Source organism: Orcinus orca, chromosome 1 (genome assembly GCF_937001465.1).
Source record: "Orcinus orca chromosome 1, mOrcOrc1.1, whole genome shotgun sequence".
NCBI classification, from domain to species: Eukaryota; Metazoa; Chordata; class Mammalia; order Artiodactyla; family Delphinidae; genus Orcinus; species Orcinus orca.
The window spans coordinates 200,913,870-200,935,230 of NC_064559.1; the positions used below are offsets into that span (position 1 = coordinate 200,913,870).

The 21,361-nt window shown below is 47.1% G+C and overlaps 1 protein-coding gene across 4 annotated transcripts in view; it reads left to right on the plus strand.

Moving 5' to 3' along the window:
- The window catches only part of CASP9 (caspase 9), a 30,324-nt gene that overhangs the window by 1,595 nt on the left and 7,368 nt on the right, over positions 1 to 21,361 (plus strand). For 2 of the 4 annotated variants that reach the window (XM_012533987.3, XM_049696092.1), the window contains 5 exons: positions 2,338 to 2,734; positions 12,657 to 12,691; positions 13,615 to 13,791; positions 14,220 to 14,309; positions 15,502 to 15,649. In XM_012533987.3, coding sequence (XP_012389441.1) covers positions 2,338 to 2,734; positions 12,657 to 12,691; positions 13,615 to 13,791; positions 14,220 to 14,309; positions 15,502 to 15,649 — 847 coding nt within the window. The remainder of the gene's footprint in view (positions 1 to 2,337; positions 2,735 to 12,656; positions 12,692 to 13,614; positions 13,792 to 14,219; positions 14,310 to 15,501; positions 15,650 to 21,361) is intronic. The other 2 variants (XM_033433002.2, XM_033433001.2) reach the window with 2 other exon arrangements.

A 21,361-nucleotide genomic window follows, 5' to 3' on the forward strand; every position in this document is an offset into this window, starting at 1 on the left:
TGATCAGGGATCAAACCCAGGCCCTTGGCAGTGAAAGCGCAGAGTCTTAACCACTGGACCACCAGGGAATTCCTGAGAAGGTGGAAATCTTGATTTCGATGTCGAGTTCCCTGATTTTAAATGTTAGCAAAAATAGCACAGGGAGCTCTTCTCAATATTCTGTAATAACCTAAAGGGGAAAAGAATTTGAAAAAGAATAGATACTTGTATGTATATAGCAGAATCACCTTGCTGTATACCTGAAACTAACACAATATTGTTAATCAACTATACTCCAATATAAAAAAAAATGTTAGCAACAAATTTGGAATTTTTAAAGAATGTCTTATGAACAATGGGCCACCATTTTGCCACCCCTAGTATGCCGGAACCACATGGATCTGGGCTGTCATCTGGCTTTGTTACATATTAGCAAGTTGCAGCACCTTTCTTAGACTCAGTTTCTCTCATCCATAAGGTGGGGATAATTGTAATTTAACCCCTTAAGTTTGTTGAGGAGGACTAAATGAAATGATGCATTTAACACAGTGTCTGTGAGTGTTCAGTAAATGTTGAGAGAAACCAAAACACCATGATTTACTTGCAGAGAAGTAAGCATGCAGCTAATTTTGCTAATGAGAATTACCTTCTCAATGATAGTATAGGTCTGTGCTATTCAATATAGGAGCCATTAACCACATGTGGCTATTTCAATGTAAATATAAAGTAATTAAAACTGAACAAAAAATGCAGCTCCTCACTCATATGACCCAAGTTCTCAGTAGCCACGTGTGGCTGATGGCTGCCATATTGGACAGCACAGATAACATTTCCATTATCCTGGAAAGTTCTCTTGGACCACGGTGCTGTAGGATATTTGAGGACAGGGTGATGTCTTATCCCTGTGGAGCTTGCCCAGAGCTGGGCCTCAAAGGACAACCAGCAGATAACCTGATCGCCGTCTCGTTGTCTGGTACCACCATCCTGACACCTGTCAACCTGGACCATTCCTGCAACTTCACAGTCCACCCGATCAATGCCCAAGTCTTGTCAATTTCCGCTCCTTATTTCTCTGGTATGTCCTCTCGCTTTTCTCCATTCCAGCTGCAAAGTCTCTGCCACCACCTGACTTGGCTATGGCCCACTCCCTGCCATTGTCCACCCTACCCCCAGGATGATTTTTAAATTTTTATTATTTATTTATTTTTAATTTTTAAATAAATTTATTTATTTATTTTTGTCTGTGACAGGTCTTTGTTGCTGTGCACGGGCTTTCTCTAGTTGCGGCGAGTGGGGACTACTCTTCATTGCAGTGCACGGGTTTCTCATTGTGGTGGCTTCTCTCGTTGCGGAGCACGGGCTCTATGCATGCGGGCTTCAGTAGTTGTGGCACGCGGGCTCAGTAGTTGTTGCTCGTGGGCTCTAGAGCGCAGGCTCAGTAGTTGTGGCACTTGGGCTTAGTTGCTCCGTGGCATGTGGGATCTTCCCGGACCAGGGATTGAACCCGTGTCCCCTGCATGGGCAGGTGGATTCTTAACCACTGTGCCACCAGGGAAGTCCCAAGATGATTTTTTAAAAGGCATCTGACACTGTCACTCCCTTCTTTTTATTTGTTTATTTATTTGGCTGCTCCGGCTCTTAGTTTCATCACTCGGGATCTTCGTTGCAGCTTGCGGGAACTTTTAATTGCGGCATGCGAACTCCTAGTTGCGGCATGCGGGATCTAGTTCCCTGACCAGAGATCGAACCTGGGCCCCCTTCATTGGGAGCGCAGAGCCTTAGCCACTGGCCTATCAGGGAAGTCCCCGTTACTCCCTTCTTAAAACTGTTCAGTGGCTTCCACAGCTTTCTTGACACAACAGTGCAAAGGTCTCCTCTCTCACTTTGTCTCCCCCCTTATGTCTCTCATTTCTCTGAATTCACTACTCACTTCCTAATGTTCCCTGGGGTCTCAGCTAAGATAGCCCCTCCTGGAGGCTTCCCTGACGCCCCAAGGCTGAGTTGAGTGCCCCTGTACCCTTCCAGCCCCATGTGCTTTCCCTTCTGTCACTTCTCTCTTTGCTGTGTCGTTGATGTGTCTGTTCACATCCCCCGCTAGACGTTTGGTCCCTGAAGACTGTGACGCTTTGCTGCTGCATTTTCAGCACTTGGCACGGTGCTGGGCACACCGCAAACACCTCCAACATACTGATTGAAGAGATAAAGACTGGCAGGTGGCACACGCTCAGTGCAACTACAGGCTCAATGTTTGCGGAGGTGCCTGATTGTTTAGACTTAGGTAGATGGGGAATGGGGGGACAGGGTGAGAGTCACAGGAAGGCATGTGGATAATAGTGCCATGTCTTTCTTTCCAAACAGCGGGCAGGCTCTGGGTCTCGGCGAGATCAGGCCAGGCAGCTGATCACAGATCTAGAGACCCGAGGGAGTCAGGCCCTTCCTTTGTTCATCTCCTGCTTAGAGGACACAGGCCAGGAGACTCTGGCTTCATTCCTGAGAACCAGCAGACAAGCAGCAAAGCAGGATCCAGAGGCCATCAGACCCCTGAACCTCAAGCCTGTGGTGCTCGGACCAGTGAGCCTCAAGCCAAAGGAGCTGAGAGGGGCGGAGCAGGATCCGTCAAGGCCGAGCCAAGGAAAACTCGCTCCGGTGGTGCTGGGGCCTGAGGAGCTCTGGCCAGCCAAGCTCAGCCCCGAGGTTCTCAGACCAGAGGCCCCCAGGCCAGTGGACATTGGTTCTGGAGGATTCAGTGAAATCCGTGAGTACCAAGAGTGGGTGGTGGGTGGGTGTGCTGAGCGGTCATTGAGGAGTGACCAGTGGTACAGCTGGGTAGGGCGAGGTTTAATTTAATTTTGGTGTTGTCTTTCTGAGTACTCGTAGGGGATGGGTGGACTGTTCTGGTAGGTCTTCAGGAGAGCCCCTGCTCTGAAAAGCAAGTGTTGAAGTCTGTTTTGGATGTTGGAGGTTTTGATCAGTATTTCCAGATCAAGCTATTGTTTAGGATTTTGCCTTTGGTTCCAGGTGGGTGGTGTGGACTAACCCAGGCCTGGGGGCAGGAGGGAGGCAGCTGCCTGTTAAGTGTCTGCCCCAAGCAGGCACCGTACATACCCTTACCTCCCTCCCTCACAACAGCCCTGCAAGGCACGGGAAACTGAGGCTCAGGGAAGTTAAGTCATCACCCAGGGTCACAAAGCTGCATCCGGTAAAATGCAGAAATCCAAAGAGTGCAGCTGGGTGATTTTTACCTATGGGTACACACAGATAACCAAACCCCAGATCATGAAGACACAGAACATTCTATGCGGGTGGTGGGGGGTTGTGGTGGTGAGATGAATTGGGAGATGGAGGTTGACATATATACACTAATATGTGTAAAATAGATAACTAATAAGAACCTGCTGTATTAAAAAAATAAAGTTAAATTAAAAAAATTGCATTTTCTACTTAAGGAATTTAAACAAAACAAAACAAAAAACAGACATAGAACATTCTGATGTCCTATCACACTCTCTTGTACCTCTTTCCAGTCTATTCCCACTCTTACCCCATCCAAGGGAATCACTATTCTGAGCTCCGTTGTCATAGATCCCTTTTGCTTGTCCTTGAACTTCAATATAAATGAAATCCTATGTAAACTTTGAGTCTGGATTCTCTTGCCATCATTATGTTTGTGAAATTCATTCATGTGGTTGTGCATATCAGTAGTTAGTTCTTTTTCATTACAAGGTAGTTCTTATTCTGAATCATCCACAATTTATTTAACCATCTCTTGTTGATGGACATGTGGTTTTTTGTTAGGGCTTCGTTTCCATGGCAGCACATGGAGATCCAGCACATCCTTTTTCATCGATGCCTAGTGGGCCATTGCATGGATGCTAATAATAATAATAGTAGTAATGGTTAACCTTACTGAGTGCTTACTTTTTTCAAGGCACTGTCTGGAGTGCTCAATAAATGATTTATTATATTTATTTATTTATTTATTTTTGGCTGCGTTGGGTCTTCGTTGCTGCACGTGGGCTTTCTCTAGTTGCGGCGGGCGGGGACTACTCTTCATTGCGGTGCTCGGGCTTCTCATTGTGATGTGTCCCCTGTGTTGGGGAGCACGGGCTCTAGGCGTGCGGGCTTCAGTAGTTGTGGCACATGGGCTCAGTAGTTGTGGTTCGCGGGCTCTAGAGCGCAGACTGAGTAGTTGTGGAGCACGGGCTTATTTGCTCTGCAGCATGTGGGATCTTTCTGGACCAGGGCTTGATCTCGTATCGCCTACATTGGCAGGCGGATTCTTAACCACTGCGCCACCAGGGAAGTCCCCTCAATAAATGATTTAATTTATTCTTACCAACTCTCTTGTAAGGTAGGTGCTACAGTTTTCCCAATTTACTGTTTTTTTTTGTTTGTTTGTTGTGTTTATGTTTTTTGGCCGTGTTGCTCGGCTTGCAGGATCTTAGTTCCCCCACCAGGGATTGAACCCAGGCCACGGCAGTGAAAGTGCAGAGCCCTAGCACTGGACTGCCAGGGAACTCCCCACTTTACTGTTGAGCAAAGTGAGTGACAGATTGAGAAATGACTTGCCCCAAATCACATAGTTAGTGAGATGTGGAAACAGGACTGCAGTCCAGGCTTCCCCACTGTCTGCTCTGCTGTATGGTCTCACATGTACTTTGCAACCAAAGTTTATCCAACCTCTGTTAATGGACATTTGTGTTGTTTCTGCAGTGGCCTTGCATGTTCATCTATCTCCGACTGGGGATACATTTCTAGAAATGGAATTACTGGGTTAAAGTGTACATGTTCCCATCTGATAGATGCTGCCAACTTGGACTTCAAAAACATGCGATTTTATAATCACACCAACCATAAGTGAAGAAGACCATTTTCCCACACTCTTGCCAACAATGAGTATTAACATTTTTTCCTATGTGATGGGCAAAAAGTGGTATCTGTTTTCTGTGCTGGATAACTGCATGATTTTGGATGACTCATTAACGCAGAGAAACAAACATACATACTGAGGGTCTGGGGAAGAAGACCAGTTCTGGAATTATTCTACCATTAGGGAGGGAGGCAAAATACAAAGTCCAGCTGTTGCTATCTTGTTCGGGGAAATGTCAGTGTGAGTCATTTAGGGCCAACAGTCTTGACTTAAAGCTTCCTGGTCTTGTGTGAGTTATTTTATTTCCTGTTTGTTGTGAATATTTTTTCCCAGTGGGAGCTTAAATCTGAAGGGTAAATGATAATAACAATAATAAGATCACTTTAAAATGTATATATTGATACACAGTGCTTTTCAGGTCATCAGAAAACCCTGTGCAGTGGTAGACAGGGCAAACTCCTCTGTTATCATGCCCCATTTACAGGGGAGGAAGCTGGACTCTGAGAACAACTCAGTCACAAAGCAAGTTCAAGGTCAGAGCTAGGACTTGGGCCTTGGTCTCCTGGCTTAATAGAGCGACTGCCCCATCCACCCATGATCTGCTGAAGGATGTCCCTTTTAGGAGCTGGGCTGGAGGCTCCTAAGTACTGCACAGGAATGTTTCCCAAGGTCGGTTTCATGGTGACCCACAAAGGAAGAGTTCTGTAGTCATACCAGTGGATGAGTAGGATTAGGGCCATCAGCTGGACTTCTCAGAGCCTTTAATAAGCTAATATGGGAAAGTGTGCTCTAGGTCAAGGTTTCTCAAGGGGGAGGGGCAATCTCCCCTCCCCACAAGAGACATTTGGCAACGTCTAGAGACATATTTTGTTGTTACGACTGAGGGTGGGTGAGTGCTGTTGGCCTCTAGTGGGTAGAGGCCAGCGTTGCTGCTAAACATCCTACAATGCACAGGACAGCCGCATAACAAAGAATAATCTGGCTTAAAATGTCCAGAGTGCTGGGGTTGTAGATACATACTGCTCTGGAGTATGAGTGTTAATAATAATCATAGCTGAGCTCACTTTTATTAAGTTGTCAAATGTGTCGGGTTTTATGTACCTCACACGTACTAATGAACTGAGGCATCACCGCAGCTCTATGAGGTTGGTAGTTGCTCCTCTTATCCAGTAATACAGATGGGAACTCTAGAGGCCCCGAGACTGAATAACTTGTCCAATGTCACGCAGCTGGTAAGTGGTAGAGTAGGGATTTGAACCCAGGGACTCTGGCTCCAAAGTCCAGATCCACTCCATCTACTGCCTCATAAAGAACTAATTCTCTCATTCTCTTTCTTGTTCCTGTTTTTGCGCCATTTACTCATTAGTTCACTCAGATATTTACTGAGTACTTGCTGAGACCTAGGCATCAGCCTGGTGTTGGGGACGCAGCATTAAACAAAGCTGCAGAGTCCATGCCTTCACATGGGAGGGTCAGACATTCAATCCATGCCTGCATAGCTGGGTCTTTAATCACCGCTGTGGTTAGTGCCTCAAAGAAATTGAATACAGTGCTTTGGGGGACTTACCAGAGTAGGTGGCTTTGTCTTTTGATGTTCGGTGGGAAATGCCTTTTCCTTCAGAATGGAATTAACTTTCTTAGTTTTGGACATGATGCCTTGTCACTGCTTGTCTCAGCCAGGACCGCTTGCAGGGGGCGGGCTGGGAGAGCTGTTGGTGGCGGCATGAGTCAGGGTTCTCCAGAGAAACAGAATATAGATATAGGGATGTATAAAGAGATTTATTATAAGGAGTTGGCTCACGTGATTGTGGAGGCTGAAAGGTCCACAGTCTGCTCTCCTAGAGACCCAGGAAAGCCCACGGTATATTTGTGGTCCAAGTCCAGAAGCCTGAGAACCAGAGAGCTGATGCTGTACATTCCAGTCTGGGGGCGGAAGACCCATGACCAGCTCAAAGTCAGGCAGAGAGTGAGTGAATTCTCCCTTCCTCCACCTTTTTGTTCCATTCAGGCCCTCAACGGATTGGATGGTGCCCACCCACCGTGGGGAGGGTGATCTGTTTACTCATTCTGGAGATTGAAATGCTCATCTCCTCCAGAAACATCCTCCCAGACATACCCAGAAATAATGTTTAAGCAAATATCTGGGCATCCTGTAGTCCAGTCAGGCTGACACATAAACATAAATTGGCCATCATGGTGGCCTGCTTACCTGGGCTAACTTTCTTGAAAGTTGGCTTTTTAGCCCTACCTGGTCTCCTGGCCCCTTCACCGTGGAGCTGGTGAGTGTGTTCACCTTCTATTAACAGTCAAGCTCTCTGAGTCTCCAGTTCCCCTCTGGCAGCTGGGGATAAATGACAGTCCTTCGCAGCTGCAAGGCCTGCTCCGAGGAGTCAGTGAAGCCATTCTTGGAAAAGACTTCACGTGGGGCCTTGCCTCGGGCGAGCACTCAGGCTGGTTGGCTTCCTTCTGTGATTTCTGAGTTGGCAAGGGCCAGCGCTAGGACATCTACCCCTCCTTCCCTTGGGCAGCAGAGAGGATGTGCTTCCCCCCTTCTCCTTGTGCTGGAGACATGGGCATATGCCCAGTAATGCTCAGGCTATGACTGATTCTTTTGCACACACACTTGTCCATATGTGCTTCTTGTCCCCACGGGAGCTGTCATTTTGGGAAAAACGGCTTTCACGCATGGTACATCTGACCATGTCGTCCTCCGTGAGGGTCCGCAAGCGTGCCATGCTCTTGTACCCCTCCCTGCCTTTGTTAGTGCTGTGACTGCTGCCTCGAGCCTTCCCTACCTCTTTATTTTGGTACCTTTGTCCGTTTACTCCTTCTACATGTCCCTGTACCTATGGACCTCTCAAGAGCAACCATTTTGCTTTGTGTACCTTTGAAAATTTTTTATTTATTTGTGTAATTTTTACTTTTTTTTTTGGCCGCGCCATGCAGCACGCAGGATCTTAGTTCCCCGACCAGGGATTGAACCCCTGCCCCCTGCAGTGGAAGTGTGGAGTCTTAACTACTGAACTGCCAGGGAAGCCCCCCCACCTCTTTTTTTAAGTAAAAAGTAAAAAAAAAATTTCAAGCTTTATTTAGGTGTAATTGACGTATAACATTGTGTAAGCTTAAGGTGATGATTTGATACCTGGATATACAATGGAACGATTACCACGATAAGGCTAGTTAACACATCCATCAACTCACATAATTAACACTTTTTGTGTATGTGTCATGAGAGCATTTAAGATTTACTTGCTTAGCAACTTCCAACTATGTAATACAGTACTGTTAAATATAGTCACTATGCTCTACATTAGATCCTCAGAATGTATTCATCTTAAAATTGGAAGTTGGTACCCTTTGGCCAACATTTCCCCACTTCCCCAGCTAGCCACCACTATTCTACTCTCTGTTTCTATGAGTTTGGCTTTTTTAGATTCCACATGTAAGTGAGATCATATAGTATTTGTCTTTCTCTGTTTGACTTATTTCATTTAGCATAATGCCCTCAGGGTCCATCCATGTTATCGCAAGAGGCAGAATTTCCTTCTTTTTTGTGGCCTAATAATATTCCATTGTATATATACCACATTTTTTATCCATTCATCCTTCTGTGGACACTTGGGTTGTTTCCATGTCTTGCCTATTGTGAATAATGCTGCAGTGAATATGAGGGTGCAGATAGCTCTTCAAGATCCTGGTTTCATTTATTTTGGATATATACCCAGAAGTGGAATTGCTGGATCATATAGTATTACTATTTTTGATTTTCTGAGGAAGCTCCATACTGTTTTCCATAGTGGCTGTACCAATATACATTTCCACTAACAGTGCACAAGGGGTCCCTTTTCTCCACATCCTTGCCAACGTTTGTTATCTCTTGTCTTTTTAAATAGCCATTCTAACAGCTATGAGGTATATCTCACTGTGGTTTTGATTTGCATTTCTCTGATTAGTGATGTTGAGCAACTTTCACGTACCTGTTGGCCATTTGTATGTCTTCTTTGGAAAAATGTCTATTCAGTTCCTCTGCCTATTTTTTAACTGGATTATTTGGGTTTTTTGCTATTGAGTTATATGAGTTTTTAATATATTTTGGATATCGATCCTTATCAGATATACGGTTTGCAAATATTTTCTCCCCTTTTGTAGGTTGCCTTTTCATTTTGTTGATTTTTTTCTTCTGCTGTGTAGAAGCTTTGTAGTTTGATGTAGTTCCGCTTGTTGATTTTTGCTTTTGTTGCTTGTAATTTGGTGTCATATCCCAAAAAATCGTTGCCAAGACTAGTGTTAAGGTCTTGTGTTTTCTTCAAGGAGTTTTATGGTTTCAGGTCTCACATTTAAGTCTTTAATCCATTTTGAGTGATTTTTGTGAATGGTGTAAGGTAGGGGTCCAATTTTATTCTTTTGCATGTGAATATCCAGTTTTCCCAACACTATTTATTGAGGAGACTCTCCTTTCTCAATTGTATGTTCTTTGCTCCTTTGTCATAAATTAATTGTCCATATATATGTGGGTTTATTTCTTGGCTCTCAGTTCTGGTCCATTGATCTGTGTGTTTTTCTGTCAATACCATGCTGTTTTGATTACTATAGCTTTGTAGTATAATTTTAAATCAGGGAATGTGATACCTCCAGGTTTGCTCTTTTTTCTCAAGATTGCTTTAGCTGTTTGGGGTCTTTTGTGGTTCCATATAAATTTTAGGATTATTTTCTATTTCTGTGAAAAATGTTGTTGGGATTTTGATAGGGGTTGCATTGAATCTGTCGATCCCAATTTTATGTTTTTGATGTCACAATTTATATCTTTTATATTGTGTATCCATTAACAAATTATTATAGCAATAGTTATATATAATATTTTTGTCCTTTAACCTTTATACTAGAGTTAAGTGATTAACACTCCACCACCACAGTATTAGAGTATCTGATTTTGACTAGGTACCAGTGTGTTCTATATTTTCATGTGTTTCCACGTTACTAATTAGCATCTTTCATTTCAGCCTGAAGAGTTTCTTTCTGCATTTCTTGTAAGGCAGGTCTAGCAGTGATGAACTCCCTCAGCTTTTGTTTGCCTGGAAAAGTCTTTCCATTCCTGAAGGACAGCTTGGCTGGGTAAAGTATTCTTGGCAGGCAATTTTTTTCTTTGAGCACATTGCATATATCATCCCATTCTCTTCTTGCCAGCAAGGTTTCTGCTGAGAAGTCTGCTGAGAGCTGTAAGGTGGTTCCCTCGTATGTGAGGAATTTTTTTCTTTTGTTCCTTTTAAAATTCTCTCTCTGTCTTTGATTTTAGACAGTTTTATTGTAATGTGTCTTGGAGAAGATCTTTTTGGGCTGAAATTGTTTGGGGATCTGTGAGCTTCTTGAACTTGGATTTCCAAATCCCTCCCCATATTTGGGAAGTTCTAAGCCATTATTTCTTTAAATAAGCTTTCTGTCCCTTTGTCCCTCTCTTCTTCTGAGACTCCAATAATGCATAGATTGTTTCTTTGAATGATATCCTACAGGCTTTACATACATAGGCTTACTTCGTTCTATTTCCTTTTTTCTCCTATGTTTTCTTCTGAATGGGTAATTTCAAATGACTTGTCTTCTATACAGATTCTTTCTTCTGCTTGGTCACGTCTGATGTTGATGCTTTCTATTGCATAGTTCATTTCATTCATTGTATTTTTCTGAGCCACAGTTTTTGTGTGTGTATGTGTTTAAGATTTTCATCTCTCTGTTAAACTCCTCATTTTGTTTGTGTATAGGTTTCTTGATTTTGTTGAATTGCCTTTCTGTCTTTTCTTATAGCTCACTGAGCTTCCTTAAAACAATTTTGAATTCTTTATTGGGCAAATCATAGATTTCCATTTCTTTGGGGTCAGTTACTGTGGAAAACTATTGTATTCTTCTGGTGGAATCTTGTTTCCTTGATTTTTCATGTTCTTCAAAGTCTTATGTCACTGTCTTTGCATTTGAAGAAGGCGTAACCTCCTCCAGTCTTTACTCTTCACTGTGTCCTATATAGTTGGACTTTTGCACCAGTCGTGTACTGGAACTTCCCTGCTGGACTCCTGGACTTCCACAAAGGCACTCTTGTCTGTGGGTGATTGTGAAAATTGGTGTTCTTTGGGAGGAGGAAGGCGGTAGAAAACTCCTATTCTGCCATTTTGATGATGTTACTCTCTCACTTTAGGGATCATTACTGCTAATTCAGGAAATGAATACATTTTTCAGTTGTAGATAATGGTATATTTTTGGGGTGCAGTGGAATTTTGGAAATGAGCAGTTGTTAAAGATTTAAGTCTGTGGCCCAATAGGAGTCTTCAGGCTAGGTAAAACCATTTCCAATTTAAAAGATGGAATGTAAATGCATTTCTGGCATGACTTTTATTTTTTTATTATTATTTTTTTTTGTGGTACGCGGGCCTCTCGCTGCTGTGGCCTCTCCCGTTGCGGAGCACAGGCTCCGGACGCGCAGGCTCAGCGGCCATGGCTCACGGGCCCAGCCGCTCCGCGGCATGTGGGACCTTTCCGGACCGGGGCACGAACCCGTGTCCCCTGCATCGGCAGGCGGACTCTCAACAACTGCGCCACCAGGGAAGCCCCTGGCATGACTTTTAAACTGGCAAAAGAATAGTTCCCAACAAGGTCCAGGCCCACTCTGAGCAATGAATGGCACCATAGTTGGATCATGAGAATAGTCTCCAGTGTGACTTGGAGATGGTCAATGTGTTCTATTTGTTTAAAAAAGAAAAAGTCCTGTAACCTTGTAGGCTGGTGGCCAGTTGACTTCTTGCTAGTTGAAATGAAAACTCTTTTGATGCTGAAGGAAAAATGACCATCTTTACTTATTTATTCATTCTTCAACTATTTCCTGAGGACCTACTGTATGCTGGGCTCCATGGATTCCACAGAGAGGGAGCAGACCTGGAGCTTCCTTATGTCTTTCTGTTCTAGAATTTCACATAAATGGAATCACACCATATATACTCTGCTGGCTTTTTTTTACTTGGCCTGGGTTTTTGCAGTTATCCATGGTGTTGGCATGTAACTCATTCCTTTTTAGGCTCTGTGGTATCCCTTTGTATGGCTGTATCACAGTTTGCTTACCCATCAATTTGTTTTTTTTATTTTTTAGTCTTTTAACAACTTTTATTTGTGACATACAGCAGCATTAATCATCTTTATCATGTTGTACATTACATCCCTAGTACTTACTTAGCATTTTAAATTAATTAATTAATTAATTAATTAATTTTGGCTGTGCCGGGTCTTAGTTGTGGCACACAGGATCTTCGTTGTGGCATGCAGGATCTTTAGTTGTGGCACACAGGCTTCTTAGTTGCGGCACGTGGACTTCTTAGTTGTGGCATGCATGCAGTATCTACTTCCCCGAACAGGGATTGAACCCGGGCCCCCTGCATTGGTAGTATGGAGTCTTACCCACTGGACCACCAGGGAAGTCCCCCCATCAACTTGTTGATGGACGTTTGGGTTGTTTCTGGTTTGGGGATTATGAATAAGTCTTCGGTGATCATTCACGGGCAAGTCTTTTTGTGCCCATTGTGCTCATTTCTCTTGGGTATGTATATACCTGGGAGTGGAGTTGCTGGTCAGAGAGTAGGTGTGTGTTTAACTTTATTGGAAACTTCTAAGCAGTTCCCCAAGGTGGCTGTGCCACTTGGCTCTCACCAGCAGTTCCTGAGGGTTCCTGAGTTCCTGCTTCTCTGTGCTTCTGTGGGAGCTGTCCTCACAGTGTCCCTTGCCCTTCCCCTGTTGGACCCCGACATTCACATTTTCCTTCTTTCTCTCTCTCCAGGTGCTCAGGACAGAGCCAAGGGAAATGCCGACTTGGTGAGTCTTCATGTGATTCGGGGCCAGTTGTGTTGGCTTTGGGTTCTTCGGCTCTCCACTTCCCAGATCCTTCCTGCAGCTGTGTCAGGAGCCCAGGGAACTCAACCCAGCTGGAGAGAGGGTCCCAGTCCGAGGCCTTCTACAGCACCCTGGCCCTGGTGCAGCTCTTCCTGCGGCAGATAGTCTAACTCTGCTCTTTCCTCGTCTGTGAAGTTTAGATCTGACGAGGGGTGGGCATCAGAATCGGCTGCAGCAGCCTCCCCAGACCAAGTCAGTCTCTGTCTTAGTCACAGCATTTATCGTGTGACTCCTGTGTGTCAGCCCTGGGCTTCGTGCTAGGACACCTGGGAACAGACCACTCGAGTTTCTAGCCCTCATGGAGCCACCAGCCTAGCAGAGGCTAGTCACACAAAGAAATATATAAGTATAAACACTGTTAAGTACCATAAGCAAAAAGAACAGGCTGCTGTGAGAGAGAATTACTAGGGAAACGTTGAACCTCTGGAGGAAGTGGCCTCAGACTCTCCGAGGGTGGCCCGGGTGAGAGTCTGCTGGCAGATCTGACCACACGGTTCTCAGGTGCTCCCCTGGACTGGGTGACCTCTAGGTCCTTTTGGGGTGAATGTCTAGGGGAGTTGGATTTCTAAGCTAGCAGCTCCTATCCCTGAATACTGCGATGGGAGCTAATCTTTGGTCCCACGTTTAGCTGTTCATCTGTCACACAGCTAGTGCGCACCCTAGTCTGCTTCGCAGTCTGGAATGCTGGGTGTAGATCCCAGACCCCTCCTTCAGAGGGAGGCAGACTGCATGCTCTGTCCCATCTCTCTAAACTGTCTACCCCATGAGTGAAACCCAGGGGGTCGCCTTCTCTCCCGAGGAGTGCAACGAGACCCCGGTTTACGCTGGTCCCCGTGCTTGGGCAGGCATACGTCCTGAACGCAGACCCCTGTGGACACTGCCTCATTATCAACAATGTGAACTTCTGCCACGAGTCGGGGCTCGGGACCCGCACGGGCTCCAGTATTGACTGTGAGAGGATGCAGCAACGCTTCCACTTGCTGCATTTCGTGGTGGAGGTGAAGTGTAACCTGACTGCCAAGGTATGGTCCCTGTGCACAGAGAGAGATGGGGGGCGGGCGGGGTAGTGTCCTGCGAGGGACCCTGGAAACAAATGACTCCCCAAGATGAGCCCTTCGGTCTGTAGGACTGTGAGAGGCAGTATGGTTCAGTGGTTACCAGTGCAAGCTTCAGACTCAGAGACCCGGGTTGAGGACTGGCTCTCCCACTCCCTGTGTGACTCCCAAGCCTTAGCTTCTTTGTCTAGACAGCGAGAACCATGCTCACCTCCTAGGGTCATTGGAGGAGTAAATAAAGAGTGCCTAGCCCAGCATCCCTTCCCCAAGGATGGTGGCTATTGTGATTGCTGTGACTGTCATTACTTCACTATTGGCCCCGGGAGCAGGGGGCAGGCCCGGGACAAGGACCTGACCCGTCAGCGGTCTGGCTCACCTTCAGCCCTCTCTTGTAGCAAATGGTCCAGGCTTTGGTGGAGCTGGCGCGGCGGGACCACAGTGCTCTGGACTGCTGCGTGGTGGTCATCCTCTCTCATGGCTGTCAGGTAGGCGACCTCACCTCCTTGGGCAGGTGCCTGGGAAGGCTGCCCTGAGAGGCTGTGCAGAGCCCCGTCCTTTCCTGTGTCCAAGACACCCTGGCCCTGTAGGAAGAGCCGCGGGGCCCTGTCCACCTCTTGTTGTTTTCTCAGGAGCCATTTGCCCTCTGAGGGGTTGATGCTTCTCCTGGGTGGCACGGTGTCCCTTGGAGAAGCTGTCTGGGAGAGGCAGGAAAAGACAAGCTGGATTTTGTTCAGAGCTGGACATTGCTCTGCTCATGTCAGCTCATAAGAGCTCCCAGTTCCTGCCTCGGTCCTGCTTGGTTTTGTTCTGGGCCGTTTGCTGCTGGCTGGGAGTCGGGACACTGGGACCCACTCTGGGCTTGGCCACTAATGTGCTGGGTCATTGTGGCCACGCCCCTCGCCCTTCCTGGGCCTCAGTTTCCCCATCTTTTGAGTTGAGGGGTTGGACAGAACAGAGGTAACAACCCCTATGGGTTGCACAGTGTTTTCAAAACTGGCAACTTTAGCACAAATATCAGGATTTCCGGCTTCTCTTGAAAAGCCCCAAAGGTCTGACCTTATCAGGCCAGCATCGTCATGGAGCAAAGCTCTGGCCTTTGGCAGGGCAGGGGCTGCCCGTTTGGTTCTTTCATTCACAGTGTGGTTCCTAGACCGGCAGCCTGGGCATCACCTGGCAGCTCTCGAGAATGCGGACCCTCATTCAGAGCCTGCACCTTAACGAGATCCCTGTGCACATAAAGTTTGAGATGAATTCGTCTAGAATAGCAGTTCTCAACGTTTCACTGCAAGAGAGGTGCCTGAAGGACCAGACTGCTGGTCCCACTACAAGGGATTCTGATTTAGGAAGTCTGGGTGGGGCCCAGGAATTTGTATGTCTTAACCAGTTCCCAGGTGATGTTGATGCTGCTGCTTCAGGGACCACACTTTGAGAGCAGCCGATCTGGAGGTAGCTGCCCAGTGTCCTCGAGTTAGGCTATCTGGTGCTTATAGGCATGTGAGTTTCAGACCCCTGCAGTAGAGGTGGACAAGGGGCTGCCCGGAACCGACCTGCTGTAACTCAGCCTTGTGCCCCTGGGTGGGACCTTCTAAATGCTTGGCCGCCACAAAGCCTCTGAACAGGCTGTTGGATTCCTACCCTGACTTCTTGGGTTTGTCACCAGGATTCATGGTTTTCTAGGCTAGCCACCTCCAGTTCCCGGGCGCTGTTTATGGCATGGATGGATATCCCGTGTCTGTCGAGAGAATTGTGAACATCTTCAATGGAACTGGCTGCCCCAGCTTGGGAGGGAAGCCCAAGCTCTTCTTCATCCAGGCCTGTGGCGGAGGTAGGCCGGTCCTCAGCCTCCCTGCCCCTGTGAGTCTAGTGGGGAAGCAGCCACCGCCTACTTCCTTCTCCATCGCTCCTCTCGATGTCCCAGGGGTTGATCCAGGCAGCCGGGGGCGTCCCACACATGGTCACTGCTCTCCGAATGTGGCACCCTCACCTAGCTGGAGTAGCTTCAGCTCTGTCCAGCCTTTAGAGGTTTGCGTCTTCCGTCTCACAGTGCCATAACATCAGGGGATCATTCAGCTGTGGCCACTTCAACCTCAGAGACTTGGCAAAAACAAACGATGCAGAGGAGAGAGAAAACCTCTTTCATTTTCCTTATCATCATTCCCCTGACCTCCATCAACCAGACTCCCTTCCCCCTTTCGCAGAGAAAGGGAGGCCATTGCTGAATTAACTACTGGAATTCCCAAAGGCGTAGGTTCTGGGGATTCAGTAATTTTTAAGGATTATTTAGATTGTTTGTAGTTTTGCTATATGTCCTGATTTTAAACCTGAGCCCTACTTCAACGTTACCGGGTTTTCTTATAAAATAAAAAAAGAGGGAAGAGAGAACAACATTATGTGTCCTGGATTATGGGACATGATGGCATCTCCAGGGGCAGGGATGTCTGAAAGGCATATCACTTCCTTGTCCCTTGGCCTGATCTGCCAGAGAAGCGGGCATTGTTATACCATAGAGCTGTCAGCTTGCATGCCAAGTGTGTACACCAGTGACCTGTAACGTGGGCACCTGAGGCATATTCTTCTGCACACGGTGATTTGTCCCATACTATTCCACATTGGCGGGGGAGTCATGGGAGAGATTGTCTAGGAGGGCAGGCTCTGGTCATATGATTCATCCAGTAAGTTTATTGACCACCGGCTGTATACACCAGGCTGTAGAGATGCAGAGGTGGGGTCTCTGTCCCCTGGAACTTATAATTTGACGGGAACTGTGTTAAGTCACTATCATGACCCAGGCCTATAACTTGGCCACGAGTGATGGAGAGCACTGGGTTAAATCCTGCGTTAGCTACTCCCTGCACAGCCACGGGCCAGTTAATCTCTAGAAGTCTTGGCAAATAGGGATAGTAACAGAGCCTGGCTCTTAGTGTTACTATCGCTCACATACTAATCAGTATGGCTCTTTTTTTAAAAAAAATAAATTTATTATTTATTTATTTGTTTATTTATTTTTGGCTGCGTTGGGTCTTTGTCGCTGTGTGTGGGCTTTCTCTAGTTGCGGCGAGAGGGAGCTGCTCTTCATTGCGGTGCGCGGGCTTCTCATTGCGGTGGCTTCTCTTGTTGTGGAGCACGGGCTCTAGGCACGCGGGCTTCAGTAGTCGTGGAACACGGGCTCAGTAGTTGTGGCTCGCGGGCTCTAGAGCTCAGGCACAGTAGTTGGGGTGCACGGGCTTTAGTTGCTCCGCGGCATGTGGGATCTTCCTGGACCAGGGCACGAACCTGTATCCCCTGCATTGGCAGGCGGATTCTTAACCACTGCACCACCAGGGAAGCCCTAGTGTGTCTCTTAACACACTTAACACATTGCCTGGTTCATTTTCCTAACTGGAAACATGGCCTCCCTCCTCCTGCTGACCCCAGAGGACTCAGTGTCACATAAGAGCCCCACCCCTGTCACCAGTGCAGTTATCTCAGAGTGATGATGACAGGTAGATGGAGAGGCTGCTGTTCTTGGGTTGAAATCCTTTGTAACTTGTCTTTCTTCTTATGATCCAGAATGTGTGGTCAAGTGATGTGCTTACTCAGAAGTGTGTGGTCCCTCTTTCTCTTGTGAATCAAAGGAAGAACAGACTGAAGGGTGAGCCGGGGTGCCAGCTTTCTGGGGAAGATAACCGGTCTTCTGGGCCAGGGCCCACCCCACTGTCCATTCTCAGCAGCGAAGGAGGATCTTTGTGGTGTTACTCTTTGGACTCCTTAGCAGGGCCGCTGGGCCCTTGATCTGGGCCCGACCTCTTTGCCTCCCCCGCCTGGCACGCTGTGCCCACCCCAGTGCTGCTCAGCTTTCCCAGGACACCAGGGTCTGGCTTACTCCTCAGGCTTTCTATGTGCCATTCCTCTGCCTTGTCTCCTGGCCACCTCTTAATCATCCATCCTTCTGGTTACAGCTTATTGTCACCGCTTCCAGGAAGCCTTCCCTGAACACCTCCTTCCTTGCAGAAAGTCAGGGTTCGCGCCGGCTGTTGTGCTCCTGCAGCCCCCGTTCTTCCCTTGTCTTAGCACTTTCTCCTTGCATTCAGATGGCCTCGTCCCCTGGTCAGCTCTCTGAGGGCAGAGCCAATCACATCCACCCTGCAGCTGGGTCCCCAGCCTGGCACAAAGCCCACAGTATGCTTGCATCTTATGTGCATTCTAACTGTTTGAATTTGAAATAGAACCATACAAAAATATGGTTTGAAGTAATGTGGACTCCTGCCATTAAAAACAAAACCAAACAATTCACTGACAACAGCAGGATTCCAAAGCTGGAACGCAGTGATTAAGGTGCCACTTTCGGAGCGGCAGTCTCTGCTTAGCTCCCTGCTGCGGGATCTTGTGTTTAACGCTGTTGCCACATGGTGGCGCCACCATCAGCTGAGGACAGAAATACCCAAATGTCAGTGACAGTTGTTTGGTGTCTGGTGACTGGTGTCGTGTTGTTTACAGGTCTCTGAATGTCTGCCCTGGATTTTGGTGACTCTTGTGTTGCTATTTTAAGATTCACTGTTGTTACAATTTAAATCAATTAAAAAATCTTCTAAATGTCATCCGCCCCTTCGTTAAGAGGTAGTGCGGGCACCAACACGGAAGAGCGTACCTCAAAGTCAGTAACTTTGGTGTGAAACTTCAGTGTTAGCATGATGAACTCAGCCAGAGCCGAGTGGCCTAAATTTTGGGGTGACCCCTCCAGAACTTTAGAGATCATGCTGAGAAGCTGGAAAGGAAGAATAATGTACGACAGTGGTTGTGGATTTTATGTGCTGAGGGAACGGCTCCTCTTCCCACTGTGAATTCTTATGGGGTGTTATTCTTCCTTGTAGGGAGTTTTGAATCAATAAGCCTGCTTAAGAAGAAAGCAATGGCTTAAATGCATAACCCATAGGCGAGGCCTTCCCAGCAGATTTGTAGGAGGATGACACGTGGATGGAGACACGGCCAGCATCCCCTGTCTGACCCCTTCTTCCTCTGACCCCGATCCTCCCCTCTCAGATCCCATCGTCCCATTTTCACAGGCAGCCCCCACCCGTCTCCTTAGGCCCTTCCTACGGCATCCCCCACTGAAGCGCTCCCTCCCCCACGGCACCCTGCTTCCCCGGGCAGACCCAGCGGCAGCCCCAGATTCCCCTCTCAGGTCCCCTCCCCTGTCCGACTTCCCCTAGGACAGATTCGAGAATCTCGACCAAGCAAACAACCGGAAGCAGTGACCTGAGGCAGCTATGCCAGCGTCCAGCTCTCACAGATCTAAGAGGCCCCCTTGGCAGGCTTGGGAAGCAGCAGGTTGAGAGGCGCAGAGGCCTGGTCCCCTGCGCCTTAGGTGTGAGACCACAGACAAATTACCGAGTTTTCTGAGCTTTAGTTGTATGGGGTGAGAGGTCAATAGATTTTTTATTTTAAAGGTTTTATTTATTTATTTAGTTAGTTAGTTATTGGCCACACTGCACGGCAAATGGGATCTTAGTTCCTCGACCAGGGATCGAACCCGTGCCCCCTGCAGTGGAAGCACGGAGTCTTAACTGCTGGACTGCCAGGGAAGTCCGATCAGTAGATGTTGGGGTTATTATTATGGGGTTTCCAGAAGCATCTTTGTCCTGTCTCTGCCCCCTGTGGATGGGACCCCAGCTTCCCTGGGTGAACTGTGACCTCCCTCCCTCCTTGCTATTACCCACCGTGGATCTAGCCACACAAACCCTCCAGCTCTCCTGCCCAGAGACCTGCCCGACAGGTGCTGTTTCTCCCACCAGGATTGCTCTCCCTTCTCACATGGGAGCCTGGGTCACAACCGCCTGCTCCAGAAACCCTCCCCTGCGGAACCCCGGGCCCCTCGGCCCTCTGCCTGTCTTTGCTGAAGCTCTTTTCAGCTGCTTCCTTTCTGAAGTAACACTTTGTACTCTGCAGTGAGCTCTGCTTTGGAGGAACTCATCCCAGGACATGTCCTGCAGCGTCACCGCCCCAGTGACTCTGTGGCTGCGCTGTGTGTGGCCCGAGTCCTGCCCTGACTCCTAACCCTCTGTTTTCCAGGCCTGCCACTGCTCTGGGGCAGTTTGGGTTTTAAAACAGAAAAGACAGAAAATATGGCAACTTAAAGAAAGAAACATCCAGAATCCTACGAGCCCGACGTGGCAGCCTCATTTTCCCTTTTACCTCTGGATCTTGGCCGAGGGGCGTGGTCTGCGTTTCTCATTGAACCTTATCCCTGAAGCATCACCCCACGTCTCCACAGTCTCCACTGTCACCGTTCAAATGGCTTATAATCTTGCATTGTAGTGATACGCACTCACTTACTAAACCAATCCCTAGTGTTGGCCATTTCGGTGGTATCCAATTTTTGGCTCACATGACCACCAATGTCTTTGTATTGAGGGCTTTTGGCTTCACTTGAATTATTTCCTTAGGAAATTACTGAGTCAGGGGTGTAAACATCTCCATGGATCCCATTACCTACGACTTAATGCCTTCTTTGGTTTCCATAAAAGGGTTTGAGGTAACTTAAGGAAGTACAAGTGATGTAGTAGAACAAAATACAGAGAAAAAGAAAATAAGGAGGAAATAGAAATGCAAGGAAAGAAGAGGAGTAAGTTTGGCATCTAGAAGTGCATCTCGTGAGGTTCTGCGTGCTTGCTAGAGGTGGCCCGCAGATCGGCTTTGTGCTTTCCAGCCGCTGAGGCACGATAGGGTGAGGTAGAATCGCTCATAAGATCCACCTTATTTGGTATTCGTGAGACAGAATTGCCAAGAATGACAGTTTTTCTCCCCTGGGTTGTCTTAATAGGGGACACTGTAAGATAGTGGACAGTTGCCTCAACTGTATACCTACCAAAAAATAAAAGAGATCAGTTTTATATCTTTTGTTTTTAAAAAATTTTTATCTATTTGGCCGTTCCGCACAGCATGCACGATCTTAGTTCCCCAGCCAGGGATCGAACCCGTGTTCTCTGCATTGGGAGCACGGAGTCTTAACCACTGGAATGCCAGGGAAGTCCTTTTTTTAAATTAAAAAAAAAAAAAATCCAAGTCTCAATGTAAATTGAGGGCAGAGTTTTTTCAGTTTGGGTGTTTAGCTCCCCAGACAGGATCCCATCTTCTTCTTTTTTTTTTGGCTGCACTGCTTGGCTTGCAAGATCTTAAATTCCCTAACCAGGGATTGAACCTGGGCCCTCGCCAGTGGAAGTGCGGAGTCCTAACCACTGGTCCACCAGGGAATTCCCCCATCTTCTTATTTTCTGTCTTCCTCAGTGCCCATGTTGGTGCTCTGTACCCCAGGGGTAGTCCGTGTGTATGTGTCTCTGCCATCTGTGTCATAAACCATGATTTTAAAGAAGCTTTTATCGTAACCTGAGGAAAATCCTCATGATGCCCTGATAAGGGAATAAAGCATGATTAGTTGAACCTGCAAATAAGCAGGTAAAAACAAAACACAAAAGATTGGAAGGAGGTGCAGCAAACCATTAGCCATGGTTGTCTTTGGCTGCTGCCAACATGGCCAGGCTTTGTTTTGTTTTGAATCATA